The sequence below is a fragment of the Ornithorhynchus anatinus genome, chromosome 5 (genome assembly GCF_004115215.2).
Source record: "Ornithorhynchus anatinus isolate Pmale09 chromosome 5, mOrnAna1.pri.v4, whole genome shotgun sequence".
Taxonomy (NCBI): Eukaryota; Metazoa; Chordata; class Mammalia; order Monotremata; family Ornithorhynchidae; genus Ornithorhynchus; species Ornithorhynchus anatinus.
This window is the reverse complement of record NC_041732.1, coordinates 39,965,063-39,982,631: the sequence shown is the minus strand read 5'-3', so window position 1 is coordinate 39,982,631 and position 17,569 is coordinate 39,965,063. Positions and strand designations below refer to the sequence as shown.

General features: G+C 50.1%; 2 protein-coding genes and 1 non-coding gene across 8 annotated transcripts in view; all 3 read left to right on the top strand.

The window, feature by feature from the left end:
* ANK1 (ankyrin 1) overlaps nt 1-6,183 on the top strand; it is a 214,361-nt gene extending 208,178 nt beyond the window's left edge. For all 6 annotated transcript variants that reach the window (XM_029064844.1, XM_029064843.1, XM_029064842.1 and 3 more), the window contains one exon: nt 3,016-6,183. In XM_029064844.1, coding sequence (XP_028920677.1) covers nt 3,016-3,042 — 27 coding nt within the window. In that variant the 3' untranslated portion in view covers nt 3,043-6,183. The remainder of the gene's footprint in view (nt 1-3,015) is intronic.
* A 2,559-nt stretch (nt 6,184-8,742) lies between these two features.
* NKX6-3 (NK6 homeobox 3) lies at nt 8,743-12,040 on the top strand. Its single transcript, XM_029064617.1, has 3 exons — nt 8,743-9,124; nt 10,996-11,165; nt 11,795-12,040. Exons 1-3 carry the CDS (start codon nt 8,743-8,745, stop codon nt 12,038-12,040), a joined length of 798 nt encoding a protein of 265 aa, XP_028920450.1.
* Nucleotides 12,041-14,556: 2,516 nt separating this feature from the next.
* On the top strand, nt 14,557-14,627 carry TRNAG-GCC. The gene has a single exon. It is a non-coding gene; the product is annotated as a tRNA-Gly (tRNA).
* The last annotated feature ends 2,942 nt before the right edge of the window (nt 14,628-17,569 follow it).

The window sequence follows — 17,569 nt, the reverse complement described above, 5'->3', positions numbered from 1 at the left end:
GAATCAGATCCTTCTGACTCCCAGGCCCATGCTCTATCCACTAGACCACTCTGGGATGTCAGCTCAGAAGCAGACATGATCAGGGACCTTGGCTAGGGACTTTGGGGCCGAGTACAGCTCATGGCTTACTGGAGAGAGCACGAGCCTGGGAGTCAGAAAGACCTTTTATTCATTCAATCATATTTATTGGGCACTTAATGTATGCAAAGCCCTATACTAAGCGCTTACCTGGGTTCTAATCCAGGTTCTGCCACGTGTCTGCTGTGTGACTAACTTCTCTGGGCCTCAGTTACCTCAGCTGTAAAATGGAAATTAACAGTGTGAGCCTCAGATGGAACAGGGACTGTGCATGCCCAACCTGATTAACTTGTATTAATTCATTCATTCAATCATATTTATTGAGCGCTTACTGTGTGCAGAGCACTGTACTAAGTGCTCAGAATGTTCAGTTCAGCAACAGTTAGAGACAATCTCTGCCCAACAACAGGCTCACAGTCTAAAAGGGGGAGACAGACAGCAAAACGAAACACAGTACCTGGCACACAGTAAGAGCTTAACAAGTACCATAATTATTATTATATTATTTTGTCCCAAATGGGTTTCGGGCATTTCCACCGGCATGATGGGATTTTCTGAGCCCGAACGTGGTTCTAGTTGGGTGTTCAGGATTTTATGATGTTTGTTTGGATTATGAGAATGGCAGAGAAGCAGGAAGGGTCTGCAGGGGTTTTTTAATGGTATTTATTAAGTGTTTACTATGTGCCAGATGCTATACTAAGCACTGCAGTAGATACAATATAATCAGGTTGGACAGAGTCCATGTCCTACATGAAGCTCATGGCTTTAATAACCATTTTACAGATCAAGTGAGACACAGAGAGGTTAAATGACTCGTCCGAGGTCACACAGTAGACAAATGGCAGAGCGGTTATTAGAACCCAGGTCCTTTGACTTCCTGGCCCGTGTTCTTTCTACTGGGCCACTCTGCTTCTTGGTTAGATTGAGTAGCAGGAAATGTGTCTGTTATATTGTTATATTGTACTCTCCCAAGTGCTTAGTACAGTGCTCTGCATACAGTAAGTGCTCAGTAAATATGACTGACGGGAAAGCATTTTGTATGTTCATTGTGGAAGGGGGTGACACAGTAGCTGGGGTTCACTCTGACTGCCATACGTCCTAGCTGACCATCGAGTCCCCAGCGGCATCACAGGCCTGGCTAGGATTCAGGTGGACACAAGACCCTGGGGAGCAGGGCCGACTTCAGGCAGTACCCAGCCTCAGAAGGCACAGTCCAGGGGGTCCCACAAGGCGGCTGCATCTGACAATGAAAAATCCAGGAACAGTACTCTAGGAAGGGAATGTAATGAGTCCAGACCAAGGCAGGCAGGTCAGGGGACCACTGGATAAATGCTCAAAAATCAGAGGTCCCAACAGGTATATTCCAAGCGCTTAGTACAGTGCTCTGCACAGAGCAAGCGCTCGATAAATACAAGTGAATGAATGAATGAATTACATCATCCGGTTATGCTGCTCCACACAACCTAATGTAACAGTGTCTGAGCATGCAGCATCATGCAGTATTGTCATACAGAAAGAACGCTGGATGGGACATGATGATGTTGTGCGGGTGGGATTTGATTTGAAGAGCTGCTGCTCGTTCTAGGGGATCCTCGGTGTTGAGGCTGGATTAAGCCAGTGCCTCAACTCAGCTATGCAGAGGTCACTCTGGGCTGGGGGGGGGCCTCTGCAAAATGTGATTTTCAAGGCTGAGTGTGCTGCAGAAGAGACAGAAAAGAAGATTCCTTCCTGCTGGGAAACCCTAAATGGAGTCAAGGAAAGGGCAAACAGAAACAGTGGGGCCAGTTTTGACCTCCAGTGCACCCATGGGTTTGTTTCAAGGTGACGGCCTACCGAGCCTTCCCGTTAAGGCATGGGCCATCCTTTCAAAATTGCCTTGGGAAAGGACACCTTCCTAGTGGGACCAAGGGCACCAAGGCAGGGGGAGTCTGGGTAGGGAGAGGGGACAAGTGTGGAGATATGTTGATGGCAGAGACTCTTAAGGGAGAAATGGGTCAGGACAGAAAGAAGCTGCAGCCTGACTGAGTAGGTGGGAGTGCAAGGGGGTAGGAACAGGAAGCTGCGATTCTAAGTGGGAACTAGGTGTGCCCCAGATGCAGGGCACACTGCCAGAAAGGATGGGCAGGAGCAGAAGGCAAGTGGATCAATAAATCAGTCAGTGAGTCATATTTATGGAGTGCTTTCTGTGTGCAGAGCACTCTGCTAAGCGCTTGGGAGAGGACGATATAATAGAGCTGGAAGACACATTTTCTGTCCACAGTGAGCTTTCAGTCTAGAAGGGGAGACAGACATAAATAGAAATAAGTAAATTTCAGATAAGTACATAAGTGCTATGGGGCTGAAGGAGAGGTGAATAAAGGGTGCAAGACTAAAGCTGGCATCTGTGCCAACTTCTTCCTAATCATTGGAAAAATAATCGGTGCTTCGCCTGTGTGCTAAAATCCAGTCAGTGGTGATGGCCTGGCAATGGAATGGCCCCTTTCTAGGAACGGAGGTTTGGGCAGTCAATGGGTGTTCTCTGCTTCTACCACCCGTGGGCCTGGAGCCCTTGGGTTTTTCTCTTCTCTGCCTTTACTACCCCTGGACCACCTCTCCTCCTTCCTCATGCTCGGGAGGGTCGCTGCTTCCTCTGATCCACGGTAAAGAGCTGAGGGTCCTGACTCGGGACTGGGGAAGGTCGGAACCTGAGTTGGGCCAAGGCGGAGCTGTGCACTGAGGGAAACAACCTCCTGTCGACCAAGGACGTCACTCTGGGATAAAACCAACCCAAAACAAGCATCCCTCAGTGGTCATTCTCCCACCCCACCCCCACCCCCTCCCGCCCAACTCCTCCCCTCCCCAGCCCCATCAGGTCCCTAATGAGCCAGGGAAAACCTGCCGTTTTGGCCAAAACCTCTGCTTTGTAAACCAAGATTCTTCTCTCTCTATTTCCTGCAGGATCACACCTCAACACCAAACCACTGAACTCCACACACTTTGACATGCACACAGGAGGAGAGCCAAATGTGGAGGGCAGCAGAGCTGGCTGTACATGACATGTTTCTATAGGCTAACGGCATGACTTCTGTAAGAGACTTCCTTTCCTGTCCCATCCGCATGAATGACTGACTGTAGACGCATGACCTACAGTACTCAATCCTGCCTCTGGTGACCGACCTCCGACCGGCAACGGGAACCAGGACAAAAGCAGCAAGAAAGAATGGCCAAGGGCTCAGTTGTGGCTGGAGGGGTGGCATTTTTAAAGTCATTTTAATTTGGGCTTCGTAGAGGGGCCGTTTTTCAGCCTCATCGGTGCAAAATCCACAAGGACTTCCTGAAAAAACAAAGGAGTGAAATCAGCACGACCCCTAGCCCTCCTCCCTCCCCTGCCAGCCTTACCCCCGCCCCCATCCCAGACCTCTACTTGTGACCCTGCTTCCTCCTCCAGCCCCCTCTCCACAGTACACACACCACACGCTCCTCTTCGCCCGTTCTATTTACACAAACACACACATAGATTTTTTAACTGTGAAGTCTGAAGTTGTATAGCAATCTCCTGTGGATAAACTGGAATTTTTTTTTTTACTTTGACTCTCTGCTGGTTTCAGTTTTGACTCATCTTCCAATGGAACAGAATTCATGAATTCACCCTAATGAATCTGGGGTCGAGTGTTCAGGGCTTGGTGTCAGTCGAAGGAACCAGAACTCCCTTTAGGGTTCCGACGTAGGAGTAGCCCAAGCCAGAGCTTGATTGTTTTTTTCTTTTTGGATAGACGGTGTGGAATGGCTGCCCCAGGATTGCACCAGCATGTCCTACAGGGAAGAGGTTTTCTATTTCAAGCACTAATCTCCTAGTTTGTGTTTAAAGTGTAAACTGTACAGTAATCAGCCTTGTGTATATGAAAAAATAAATACTATGCAAACCGATAGAAACACTTTAGCAGTATGTACAAAGCACTAACAGCTCAGCTCCTGAGTACTTCTTCAGGCTGCAGGGAGGAGCTACAGCCCCGTCCTTTCGCTGGGAAAGGAAGTGGGGAGTAGGTCAGGTGAATGTATCCGCGAGATTTTAGGAGTCTGAGAGGGAAACTTAAAAGGTCTCCCAGAGAATTATTGGCCCTTCTATTTCCGTGAACCTCAACCGGGTGGCGGGGTGGAAGGAAAGTGTGGCCCGGGGCCTGGAGCGGGGAGGGGGTTGGTGGGGAGGGCCCCCTCTGGTGCCAAGCCAAGCACTGGAAGGCGTCGGGCCCCAGCAACCTTTCCCCAAACCCACCCCCAACGTGGGGCCGCCCCTGCCCTCCGAGTAGAAGGTGGACCAGATGCAGCCACCATGGGGGCAACTAGCCACAGAGGGAGGGAAAACTGCACAGGTCCCAACCCCCCTCCCACACATTCCCCCTCCAGCCCCCCACCAATGCTCTGCTCTCCTTGGGGCAGCAATGGGAAGAGATCCTCTCCATTCCCGGCCTCTGCCCCAAAGGCAATGAGCCTTAAGGTAACAGCAGCCTCCTGAGGAGGCCAAAATCAGCACAAATCCCCCAGGCAGCAGGCGCTATCCAGGTGAAAAAAACAAGAGTTCTTTCTGACCTGCTCTTCTAGATGCTAGGAGAGTGTTTCTTTGGATGTCAAGTTACCTCTCGAGGTTTCTATGAGATGCATTCAAACCTTCTAAGTAGCACAGTGCCCCCGCCCACGGAATCCAAATTATTTAATCAGCCCCAGGGTCCATGCCCCCTAAGCAGACAGAAGGCCAACGAGCCGTCTATTCTGACGGAGGAAATGGCAGTCCTCCTCCGGCCCCTCGGAAGTTAGACGAGAACTGGCAGACTATGCTTTCCTCTCCTTTCCATGCTCCCAGCACTTTACACTGGTGAGCTGCCCACCACATCCTCCCCAGGCCCCCGCTCATGAAAGGGAACCGTTGGGACTGGGGTCGCCCTGTCCAGAACAGCTTGCCTTCCGGTTTTATCTCCCAGGGATGAAACCATGCGGACAGCTGCACCCTGCCCTCTGCAGGGCCCAGGGACAGATTTGCCAAAACTCATCCTCCGGGCTGAGTCCCCCAGGAGGGCTGGCCCAGGGATGGAGGAAGCACCACAACAATTTGCCTCCTCCACCCTCTAGCGAATCTATCTCCGCCAACAGACCTCTGCATTCAGCAATGGCGGGTGGGGGTAGAAGGGGGAGGCTTTTGAGCCGGTGGCCTTCTTCCTCCTCCATCCTTTCTGAGAAGACCCAGGGCTGCTGAGAGGAAAGGGGAGCAAAGAAATTCTGCCATTTTCCAAGGAAAATATCCATTGTCCCATTTCTAATGATTTGGTACTCTCTTAAAAACACTGCCTAGCATAAAGCAGACACAGAAGCCACCGCAACCCAGACCACCCAGGCACTTTGAATGTCCGCGTGGGGAGGTTAACACGCTAACCAGCAGATGGGGGCAGATTTAGGCGGTGAGTTTCCCCCTCCCCCAGAGTGGTCCGACTCCAGGCTGGCCCGCTGCTCTCGCAGGACTGGGCGGTGGGACCCCTTCCCTCCGGGAGGGCTGGTGAGAGTGAGGGAAGGGGGTATCAATCGGCAGAAATTCATAGAGAACACAAGTGAATGGGCTATAGGTTTATCGTCCAAAAGACAAGTGGCACTGATAGAAAACGTGCAACTCTATACTACACAGGTACACCTATAGTATCCTTTTTTTTTTTTTGTACAATAATCTCCCTAGAATTGCTGATGCAGCTGAATCCAATAGCATCTTCCTAGAGTCTCATCCGGGTTTGGACGCTCCGGTCCATATGCTTTGGCATCGTATGCTAGGTCTGCAATGACTGCTCAGCCTGCACTTGCACCGGGCCTCTTCGGGGGACATTGCTTTGCACCCCAATTGCTAGTAGGAGCTGTTAGGGGAGGACTTTGAGGTCTCAACCGTGATACCTAGAGAATGCTGCAGTCTGCGCACTAGACGCTTTTTAGAAGTTTTAAAATTACTTTTCTTTCTTTTTGTATTGTTATGAAAATGAGCCTTTTGGATTCTCTTCCACATACTCTGTATGAGAAATACCTGATGTATAGATCATTCTCCCCTACACCAGCTAAACCGATGTCAGATTAATAAAGAAATGACCACACAGAGGATGGCTCAGTCTCTGATTGCCAACCCCCTGGGGAAGGAGTGCTCGTTCCTCTCGCTCTGGACCCAGTGGAACTGGGGAGGGGCCGAGGGCAGACGCTTTCATGTTAGGTGGTCTCAAGCCCCCGGGATACTTCTGTGCCGACCTGGGGCCCGGGGATAAACACCAATGGGGCATTTGTGATCACCCCGCCACATACATGGGGTAGGTGGGTCCAGCTAAGACTTGTCCCCAACACAAGCTCTCTGAGAGATGGCCTGTCAGACCTCTGGCCCCTGCCCACACACCCTGTCAAGAAACTCTTGCCCACTGAGGACAGGGCAGGCCATGTTCTATTCCTTCAGATGTGTGTTCTTTCTCTTTCCTTCTCTCTCTCATTTATACATATATATATATATATATACATATGTATATATATATACATATATATATAAAACATATACACACACGTATATACACACACTCACATACATACATCTTTCTCCGTACCTCTCTTTCACCATTTCCTCTTTCTCCATCTCGCACTCTCTTCCTTCATCTCTCTCTCTCTCTCTCCTGTATCCAATAGTGGGCAACACAGCCACATAAACTGCAGAGCTCAATTCCAATCAGGACGAACCGAAGGTTATCAAGGCAAGCTAGGAGAGGAATCCTCATCCATTCCCCTGCTTCCAGAAGGATGGCACCTCACCCATGCTGGGCAGAGGAGAATACATCCGATTTCTTTAAAAACTCCATGAAAGGAAACTCCTGAGTATTGACTCCTCTTAAATCCTTTGGGCTGGGTTTTCAGCCCATTGCAACCTCAGAAAAGAAGAACTGTCAGCACCCTGTCAGCATCATCTAGCCTGCTCATTCACTAGCTGTAGACTTCCCCAAATGGTACCTCTGTGACTATAGCGGGCACTCGATTGGGGGATTTCAGTCCCTACAAGTAGTTTCTGAGGGATGGCAGAAGAGGCCGGAAGCCACAATCGAAGAGATCCCACCATGGCCCTCAGCACCAGGCCCAAGATGATTGGTGGGCTTAAAATCCTTGGTGGGGACTAATTGCAAGCTGATAGCTTGAAAAATTATTTGCAGAAAAATTATCAGCAACATGTTAACGAGCCAAATATCACGTTTTCGTTTTCCCAAAAAATAAATCAGAGAAATGACCCCGTCCTCTCTGCAGGGCACCAATCTGGTGTCAGGTGGTGGGAATTATTCCCAGCTCCAGCTGCGACTCCCAAGGCATTGTGAGCAACTGACGAACTCACTCTGCCTCAGTGGCCCAGTTGTAGACATGGGGATAGGAAAAAAGGGACTACCGTCTCTCACCGGGGCCCTGAGAGAATTCACTAGGAAAGCCCTCCCTTGGAGCTGGATGTGGCATTAAGTCTCCATTTAGTCAGGCAGCCCAGGGGCACGTGCACCTAACACTTGAAGTCATGCACTGAGTAAATTCACCGGAAGGGTAATTCATCTGCACTCCCACATCACCCTCTGGATCACTAGCCAATAAGGCAGCCATGAGGTTCTTTCCTGTCAGTCCTCGGCCTGTGACCCATCCCCCTCAGGCATGCCCAGCCCTCCACCACCCACTCGGTCATCTCCATTCCCAACTCTGGGCCCTATCACACATGCAGAGTCGTGCCCCCTTGGCATTTATAAAGGACCAATCGCTCTCTGTAGACCCTAGTCCCAACCCCTGATTCTCAACTGGCAGAAAGGGACTTCCATAAAAACTCACAACTCCTACCTTCGGGGACAGTAGGGGTTCTGGTGATGGTTTTGGCCTCATGCTAGAAAGCCAGATTTAAAATTCTTCCGGGAACTCAGACACAACTTAGTGCCGAAATCTCCACAGTGGCAAGCTGGCGGAGGACGGCTGTGCAGTGGCAGTTTCAAGCTGCAGAGGCACATAATCCTCAGGAGCCTTTTCTGGGCCCTCACACTGGGTGGGGGGCTCTCTCTGCAAAGACGGGCTCTGGGCTTCAGACTTGCTTAGCTAATAGATGGACACACACACACACACACACACATACATACACACACACTCACTCACTCATGCGCGCACTGATTTTACAGCCGATCTTTCAAAGTGCAATCTGTCTAGGGGCAGCCAATGTGAGGCCGGACTAGGGGTCCAGCCAATGGCAGTAGAGCTCCTCCAGCTCAGCCACTCTCGGCCCCGTATTCTAATGGGCCACATCTTTATCAGGGAAATGTTGATTCTCCTGAAGTTAAACTTCTCATGGAGGGACCTGGACTCAGAGGAGGATGAGTTGTCCGAACCGAGCTAAGGAATGAACGCCTTGGGGACTTGACCCCCAGCAGCCTCCCGAGGAGGAAGCTGGGAGCAGAGCAGAGACGAGGGGAAGACCACCGGTCTGCAAACCGTAGCGGGCAAGGATCAGCCACGGTTGCCGGCCTCGATAAGACGGGACATAGAGGAGGGCGGGGCAGACCTTCTGGAGCTGCCATGGAGGCCCCGTCACCGGCCCAGAAACTGGGACCGTAAAGGCCAAGACCTCGCTCCTGGTCATCCCTCTCCACCTGAAGCGGGAAACCGAAGATCATGGAATCCAACCTGCAAGGGACATTCCTGCTGAACAACACATCCCTGGCTCAGTTCTCGGAGATGAAGGCGCCCATGTGCCAATACGCCATGCAGAATTCTTTCTACAAGCTCAGCCCTCCGGGGCTCAGCACCCAGCTGGCCGCCGGGACCCCCCACGGGATTACGGATATCCTGAGCAGGCCTGTGGCCGCCCCAAACAATAGTCTCCTCTCAGGCTATCCCCATGTAGCAGGCTTCAGTGGACTCAGCTCCCAGGGGGTCTACTATGGTCCCCAAGTGGGGAATTTCTCCAAGGCAGGTAACGAGTACCCACCCAGGGGTAGGAACTGCTGGGCAGACACCGGCCAGGACTGGAGAGGAGGCCGTCAGTGCAGTAACAGTGAGTACCCACTGGGACAGCGGGTGGGGAACGGGCTCAGTAATGGGCGCAGGGAGAGAAAAGAGGGAGGCAGGTAGGAAGGAAAGGAAGGAGACAAAAGAGAAAATTGGGTCATTTGCTTAGACCAGGGTCTGACTGGGATCAGGACCTCTGCCCCTAAATGATCACTTCCCCAGGGACAGACAGAAATTTTCACCACTGGGCAAAGTAACTCAAAGGACCCTATGTCACCCCTCTGAGGGTCACAGAGCATTTTGCCTTTTTCACCTCTGTCAAGGAAATGATTCCTTCCACTAAATGAAAAATGGAAAGGCTCCTCTTGGTTTTCAACAGCCTCTGCCTTCTGAAGGACTCCAAGGGTTTTGGTGGGAATGATTTCATTTCATCACCCCTGAGGTGGGAGGACACACATTGCGATCCCCATTTTCCAGAATGGGAAAGCGAGGCAGTGAGAGGTTGAATGATTTGCCAAAGGTCACTCAGTGGCAGAGTGATGGAAGAGCCAGTCCTGACAGTCCACTGTCATTTCTGGTTCCTCCTCCCAGACCTTTTTCCACCTTTCTCTAGCTTTCTATTCCCTCTCCTCCCACCGATGTCGAAATTCAAAACCCCGGCCCAAGTCCACAGCCCCAAACTCTGCCATCAAGCGCTTACTACAGTGCTTTGCTAACAGTGAGCACTCAATAAATACGATTGAATGAATGAATGAATCTCCCTTTCTGAGGTTTAAATTTCTGGCCTGATCTCAGGAAGGAACCCCGAGAAGCCAACCTGGGGCCGGACGCCGGGAAAGGGATGAGGAATTGGAGGTGGACCGTCTGGCTGCCTCTCAGGTCTAGCAGAGAAAGTACTGAGTTTTCCAAATCCAGTGACCCATTCTCAGGGATGCTGAGATCTGGGGAGAAGAAAAGACACTCCGGGAATGGAAGAAACCCTGACCTCATCCCAGCTCCTCCCATTTCTTGGGCACCAAAACTGAGACTAACTTCTGGCTGCTCCAAGGTGAATGGAAGAGCCAGACCCTTCTCAGAGAAATGAAATCAATTACCTCCCTTCCTTCTTTCAAACACCCAGGAAAACTAAAATAGTGCAATTAGCACTTAGCAAGAAGATATCCAAGGACCAAAGGGAGTCTCAGACATAGGATGGCCATAGTGGGAAGACTGAGTGGGCGAGATACCCCATTTTTAGCATCACCCCCACCATGCCCCAGACTGTCCAGTTTCTTCATGCAGGAAGGCCACTGTAAGCAAGTGGCTGCAGTGATCCCACTACCACAAGAGTCAGCGGTGCAACCCAAAGCAGAGAGCCCTCTTGCTTTCTAGAAAGAGGATGGGAAGTCTTACTGCATACTGAACAGACTGCCAGGTGGGACCGCCTAATTGTACTGTCTGACCCCCTGTTCGTAGAGACTTGTGGGCACATCTGTCTTAAGGTTGACCATCCCTCTTCAGTGGTACCCTCTCCTTTGACCTCCACTGGATTCTCGGAGGACGGGGCAGCAAGTTGTGAGCAGAGGGAGCAACCTGTGGGTTGGAATCACCCCTGAGGTGATGTCCACGAGCATCTAAGGGATCCACCTCATCTGGAAGGGAACCATTCAGTCTCCGAGGGCTTGGGCCACACATGCTGGACTTTTGGGATCCTTAGAATGGGTCTGAGTTATTTCCAAAGTCTTATCCCAGGTTTGGGTACATGGGTAACAGTGTAGGAGAAGTAATTTAGAAACTAGTTCCCGGGTCCTGAATCATGATTGCTGAAGGAAAGGAATTTCCTCCAGAATATTGCCCTCACTGACCTACTCTCTTACTCGTTCATACACATTCTCTCTCTGTTTCTCTCTCTCTCTCTCTCTCTCTTCTCCCTCCTAGCCCCAGACCCTCTGAGCGACAGCATCCATAAAAAAAAGCACACTCGCCCTACCTTCACAGGACATCAGATTTTTGCTTTGGAGAAAACCTTTGAGCAAACCAAGTACCTAGCCGGGCCCGAGAGAGCACGCCTGGCCTACTCCTTGGGAATGACAGAGTCCCAGGTGAAGGTGAGTCTATCTGCAACAAGTCCATCCCAGGTGCCTGCTGGTCCTTTGGGAAAAGAAAGGCAGTCTGAGAGACCGAGCGTGTAGGGACCGCTAGGGCCAGAGAGCCACCGACAAACTTGAGGATGATAGGCTGGGCTTCCACTTGGCTTGAGTTTTGAGAACTCCTGGGGAAATGTCTTGTACCCAAGATTCCTGAATGGGACACACAGTCTCTCCAGGCCCAAGTTCAGGTGTCCCCCAAGGGGCCTGTGTTGGGGGAGGAGGTGTCACAGAAGAAATCTCCGAGCTTCCAGGGCTCACTTAGAACAGTATTAGTCCAGGCATTGGCTACTTCTTTCTTGTCTAATTTTCCCAGAGCACAGGCTAATCTACTGGCCCTTAAAACCTAAGCATCAGAAACCTTCTGTGTTCCCAAGATGGGTGGAATGGGGATCGAATAGGAGCTGTTGAAACTGAGGGTACAGGTGTAAGACTTGTGGGGGAAAGACCCCTGTGGGAAACTATTCATAGCCATCAGCAGAGAGAGTGCAAGTGAGGGGCTTGTGGGTTGGAAGGGTAGGGAGTGGGCCTGTCTACTGTCGCCGAGGAGAACCCAAGACCGGTCTGTCTGGGATCCCTCCCCGCTGCAGGTCTGGTTTCAGAACCGCAGGACAAAGTGGAGAAAGAAGAGCGCCCTGGAGCCCTCCTCTTCCACTCCGAGATCTGCTGCTGGGGGAGGCGGCGGAGGCAGCGGTGACCGCACGGCTTCGGAGAACGAGGACGACGAATACAACAAGCCCCTGGATCCAGACTCTGACGACGAGAAGATCCGCCTGCTACTCCGGAAGCACAGGGCGGCCTTCTCCGTCCTCAGCCTGGGGACTCACAACGTCTGACCCGACCACCTGGCCAACACCAGAAAATCTCTCCCCTCCCCAGATCCCCCTTCCCCTGAGAGCCCACTCACCTTGTGGTCCCTCCCACCTGCTATCCCTCCGGCAACCCCGAGTTTAAGAAAACTTTTCAGATGGATACAAACCGACCCAGAAAGCCAAGCCACCATTTCATTTCCTAAGTCCCCGGTGGGGTTTGGGCAGAAAGATATGGCAAACCCCAAGTTGACCTTCATCAGACTCAGGGGGTGCAGGACCCAAAGCTAGGAAGAGACAGCAGTTACTGCTCCCCACCCCCACCCCCAATTCATTGTTGGTGCTGATGGCCCCCTGCCCATCCGGCAGGAGGCAAGAGACTGAATCATGAAGGTGGGAGGTGGGAATGGGCTCCCGAGGTGAGAAACACCAAGAAGAGACCGGAACACTCCCCTGCAAACAATCAATTAATAGTATTTATTGAGCACTTACAGTGTGCAGAGCACTGTTCTAAGCATTTGGGAGAGTACAGTATAAAAATATAATGGCGTTGGTAGACATATTCCCTGTCCACAGATTTAGCGGACAAGTCTCCTACAGGTCTGGACCCTCTGGTCTCCCGCAGACAGCCCCTGAAGGTGAGGGTAGGAGCTGCTGCTTCTTCTGCCACAAGAGGACCAAATCTGGGGGACAGTAATAGACCCCCTCAAAGAGAGAACAGGGTGGTGAGGAGGGATGAAGAGTGGTTTCCATACACAGCAAAACCTGTCTTCCCAGTAAATAATCATTTAAGTGGCCTCACTCCTCTTTCACTCTCCATCACGCCCCTCCCCAAGATAAAGAAAATAGGGTGGGACAGTTTTCCCTTTAGATAGGGCAGAAAATGCATCCCAGCTGAGAAGTGACCGGTGGTGTTGGGCCTAACAATTTGAAGCCCAGCGCCCAGACTGCTTTATGTCCATTTACCTTGCCACTTCCTCTCTTCTCCTTATCGACTGCACACCTCCTCTGTCGTGGGCGAGGATGCTCGGGCAACACCTCTGCGGTTGGCACATGTGATGGTGGGTAGGGGAAAGAGAGGAAATGAGAGTAGTTAGGGTTGCTGTAGAAATCCAGAAAGTGGTCCTAGCTCAGACCTCACTGATGAAGGGATGCGCTAGCTACCCAGGAAGCAGCCACCTGGGCCATTCCCTCCAATCAATCAATCGATCAATCAATCAATCAATCAATCAGAGGGACTTATTGAACATTTACTGAGTGCATAACACTGCCCTTCTGCACACCCCCAACCTTCACGCTGTCCCAGGAGGAGGCCCAAGAGTACAGAACTCAAACGCTGTCTGACAAGGACCTCCACTCCAGATCTAAGGCTTCAACTTCTATTGCCAATGCTACTCTCTGGGGACCTTGTCTGCAGTTTACTCTGGTGCTTGGGAAGAAAAGCCCAGCAGGGAGTAACAAAAGCAATGGCCTTTTGTAGCTGGAAATCCCTGGGAAACAGGAGTTGTACTGGCTGTCTCCAAAGGAGAGAGCCATCCGATCTCCACCATCCTGCCAGATTCTCTTCAGGCCCAAGGGAGGAGGACCATCAGCCCTGACCTTCATCTAATTTAGAGCCACCCCTCTCCCAACCAGGAAAATCGGAAACATGGGACCCTTGTCCATCAGCTCAGATTGGTGCCCCTGTGACCCATTTTCTGAGCACTGCTGTAAGCAGATATCATTCTCTCTGCCCCATCCTGCAGAGTTCCCTCCAATCATGATAATGATAATAATAGTCATAATAATAATTGCGGTATTTGAAAAGTGCTTACTATGTGCCAAGCACTGTACTGAGACCTGGGGTAGAGACAAGAAAATCAGGTCAGACACAGTCCCTGAACAACAGGGGCTCTAGCCCAAGATAAGGAACAATTTTTCACCCAGGTGTCCAGGCTGACCTGCCACACAGGATCAAAGCTGAGGTTCTGGGGGAAAGATGCCCAATCCCTCAGAGCCAAGGAAGCTTTCCCAGTGCAGCAGGGAACCACTGAATCCTAAAATCAAAATTCCTGTTTACCCCAATTCTACTCCAAAGGGATTAAGGGCACGAATAAAGGGAGACCATCAGGCCAACTTAGCCCTGGGAATCCTTGAGGAGGAGAGCGGGCTAGGGTCAGAGGAGTCTGCCCTGAGAGTGATAGAATGGGACTCACTGCACTTTCACCTACTGCTGGTTTTGGAAAATGAGGAATAAAAGTCTCAGAATTCTCCCAAAGCTTGTTGTGTTTCTTTGTAAGGCGCAATTCCTCCCCAAGATATGAATCAACACTGGATCCCAGAGCCTCCCACTTGTCTTGCTGACTTTTGAAGCTGCACAATCCCCAGACTGTGAAGCTGGGAACGGGGGCTGTGTCCAATCTGCTCCTCTTCTATCTACCCCCACGCTGAGTACAGCAGCGTTTGGCACATAGTGAGCACTTAACAGAGACCAAAAGTATTACAAATTTCACTGGAAGCATCTAATAATAATAAATAAATGTGGCATTTGTTTAGCACAGAAAGCATTGGTGGTTCCGTGGTAGAATTCTCACTTGCCACGTGGGAGGCCTGGGTTCGATTCCCAGCTAATGCAACTTTTACTCCCCCAGTTAGACTGTAAACCCATCAATGGGCAGGGATTGTCTCTATCTGTTGCCATATTGTACATTCCAAGAGCTGAGTACAGTGCTCTGCACAAAGTGAGCAGTCAATAAATACTACTGAATGAATGAATGAATGAATGAATGAATGAAATGCCAGGTACTATAATAAGCACTGGGGTGAATACAAGTAAATCAGGTTGGAGATGCTGTCCCGCATGGGGCTCAAAGACTTAATCCCCCTTTTACAGATAATGTAACTGAGGCACAGAGAAGTGAAGTGATTTGTCCAAGGCCTCCGACTCCCAGGCCCTTGCTCTATCCCCTATGCCACGCTGTTTCCTTCAGGCAAGCCCCACAAGGGAGACAAGCGTAAGAGGTTGAACACAGGAAATGAAAGCCAAAGAATAAAAATTAAACCATTCTCATTTTGTGCCTAGCTCCAGCTCCTCTGGCAATGCCTGGGGTCGGGGGGCAAGATCCTGACTCTATCATTCATTGGCTCTGGCGTCAAAGAGGTGCTTCCTTAGAGGTTCAGCTTGAGCAGTTGATCACTCAAGGCTGGAGATCCATGGGCTAGGCAGGCAACTCCTCCAGGGAGAGAGATGCCTCCTAAGAAAATCTGTGGCTGGACCTGGGACTTTAGAAGGGTCCAGGGAAAGGGTGCTGGGAAACATGTCCTCAACTAACATGTAAGGTTTTTTATGGTATTTGTTAAGTGTTCACTATGTATCAAGCACTATTCTAAACTCTGGGGTTTAGAATGAACCAGGCTGATTCATGAATCATGAATTCATGATTCAAATGAATCAGGCTGGATGCACATGGAGCTCCCAGATTAAGTAAGAGGGAGAACAAGTATCAGATCACCATTTTGCAGTTGAGGAAATTGAGGCACAGAGAAGTTAAGTGTCTTGCCCAAGATCACATAGCAGGCAAGTGGTGGAGCCTGTGGCTCCCAGGCCCATGCTATATCCCCTGGACCGTGCTGCTTTCCCATGAACTACATCTCTTAGATCGAGAACCAACATTTGGGAGCTCGAGATAGTCATATTTAAAGTGAGGCTGGAAGTCATCAGTCAAACATAGAATTTAAAATGAATTGGCCAGTTTACATTCTGATGGCTCTGGCTTCAAAACCAGCTTTATTCCCCCAACAGAGATCCTTAAGAAGAAATATTCCTCAGCTTTAGAAAAACCCTCAAGAACCTCCTAGGAATCAGTTTTAGAGGGTGGGCCCATAAATTGGGCAGGACGCAGCACAGGCTGCTGCGACCAAATCCTTTCAAAAAGGACAAGTTTTCTTCTGGCAGAACAACCTCAGTTCTGCAGGAGAAACATCTTAGGCTACCATGTTCTAGAGAGCAAAACCTCAATCTGAATTCAAGGAAAGGTGGGTGGAGCGTCAGCCTCAAATCACAACTCTGATCTTGTTCATTAACCATTTCTGCAGATGACAATGGGGAATCTGGACCCTTCTCCCACCACTTCACTGGCTGAACCTGGAAAAACGGCAGTTCCAAGATGGTAGCAAATTATAATTATTATCATCATTATTAACAATAACAATGATAGTAATAATAATTGTGGTACTTGTTAAGAGCTATGTGCCAGGCGCAGCTCAGCAGAAAGAGCCCGGGCTTGGGAGTCAGAGGTCATGGGTTCGAATCTTGGCTCTGCCACTTGTCAGCTGTGTGACTGTGGGCAAGTCACTTCACTTCTCTGTGTCTCAATTACCTCATCTGTAAAATGGGGATTAAGACTGTGAGCCGCACGTGGGACAACCTGATTACCCTGTGTCTACCCCAGCACTTAGAACAGTGCTCTGCACATAGTAAGTGCTTAACAAATACCAACATTATTATTAATCACTGGAGTAGACACAAGATAATCGGGTCAGACACAGTCCTTGTCCCACATGGGGCTCACCGTCTTAATCCCCATTTTACAGGTGAGGTATCTGAGGCACAGAGCAGTTAAGTGACTTGCCCAAGGCCACACAGCAGACAAATGGCAGATCTGGGGTTAGAACCCAGCTCCTCTGATTCCCAAGCCCTTTCATCTCGAAAGGTACTCAAAAGCAGTGCTCCCCACCAATTTTGGGTGCCATCAACTAGTACTGCATCTTCACCCACTCAGGCATACACGGGCAGTAAAATCCAAGATGGAGAGCCAGTAAAATTCTATGTTACGCCTGGGAGCTTCCTAAGCAACAGTGGCGATGCTTTGGTTGCCTGGTTGGGAAAACTGTGACTCTAGAGGCTACTTCTGGATTATTTTAAGTAATTTAAGTATGTCAAATATACGCAGACTTAATTTCCTTTCTGGACTACAGGTTCCATTCTAGACTGTAGGTGCCGCTCCAGACTGTAAACTCCTTGTGGGCAGGGGACAAGTCTACAAATTCAGTTATATTGTACTCTCCAAAGCACTTAGTATAGTGCTCTGCATATAATAAACACTCAGTAAATACTATTGATCGATTAATTAGGGAATGGGTCGTGGTCTAGACCCAAATTTGGGAAGTTCTAAATAGCAACTGGGATCATGGATAGCTCTGAATGTATATAAGACTCACCGCCTGTAAAGCGTGGCAAGAACGGATAAATTAACAAGCCGTCAGTGATTCCACCAGGGGCCGCGTACAAATGAAGCGAGGCATGAAATGAGGCACGTGGCCCAGTCTCCAGTGAGCATTCCTTCTGTCAGACTGTCCCAGTACCAAGGGGTCAGAAAAGGTGAGAAAAGAGTACATCATCAATTTCCTAAAAAACAAAAGAAAAGGGCAAGTGAGGGTGGCTGGGTGATAGAGGGAGGAGCATCCCACTTGTATCCCCTTCCTCAGGGTGCAAGAGACATCTAGGGGCACAGAGTCTGGGCCTTGTAGATGTTAAAACTGAGTGAAACTGCTAACTACAAATGGCTCTTTATACTG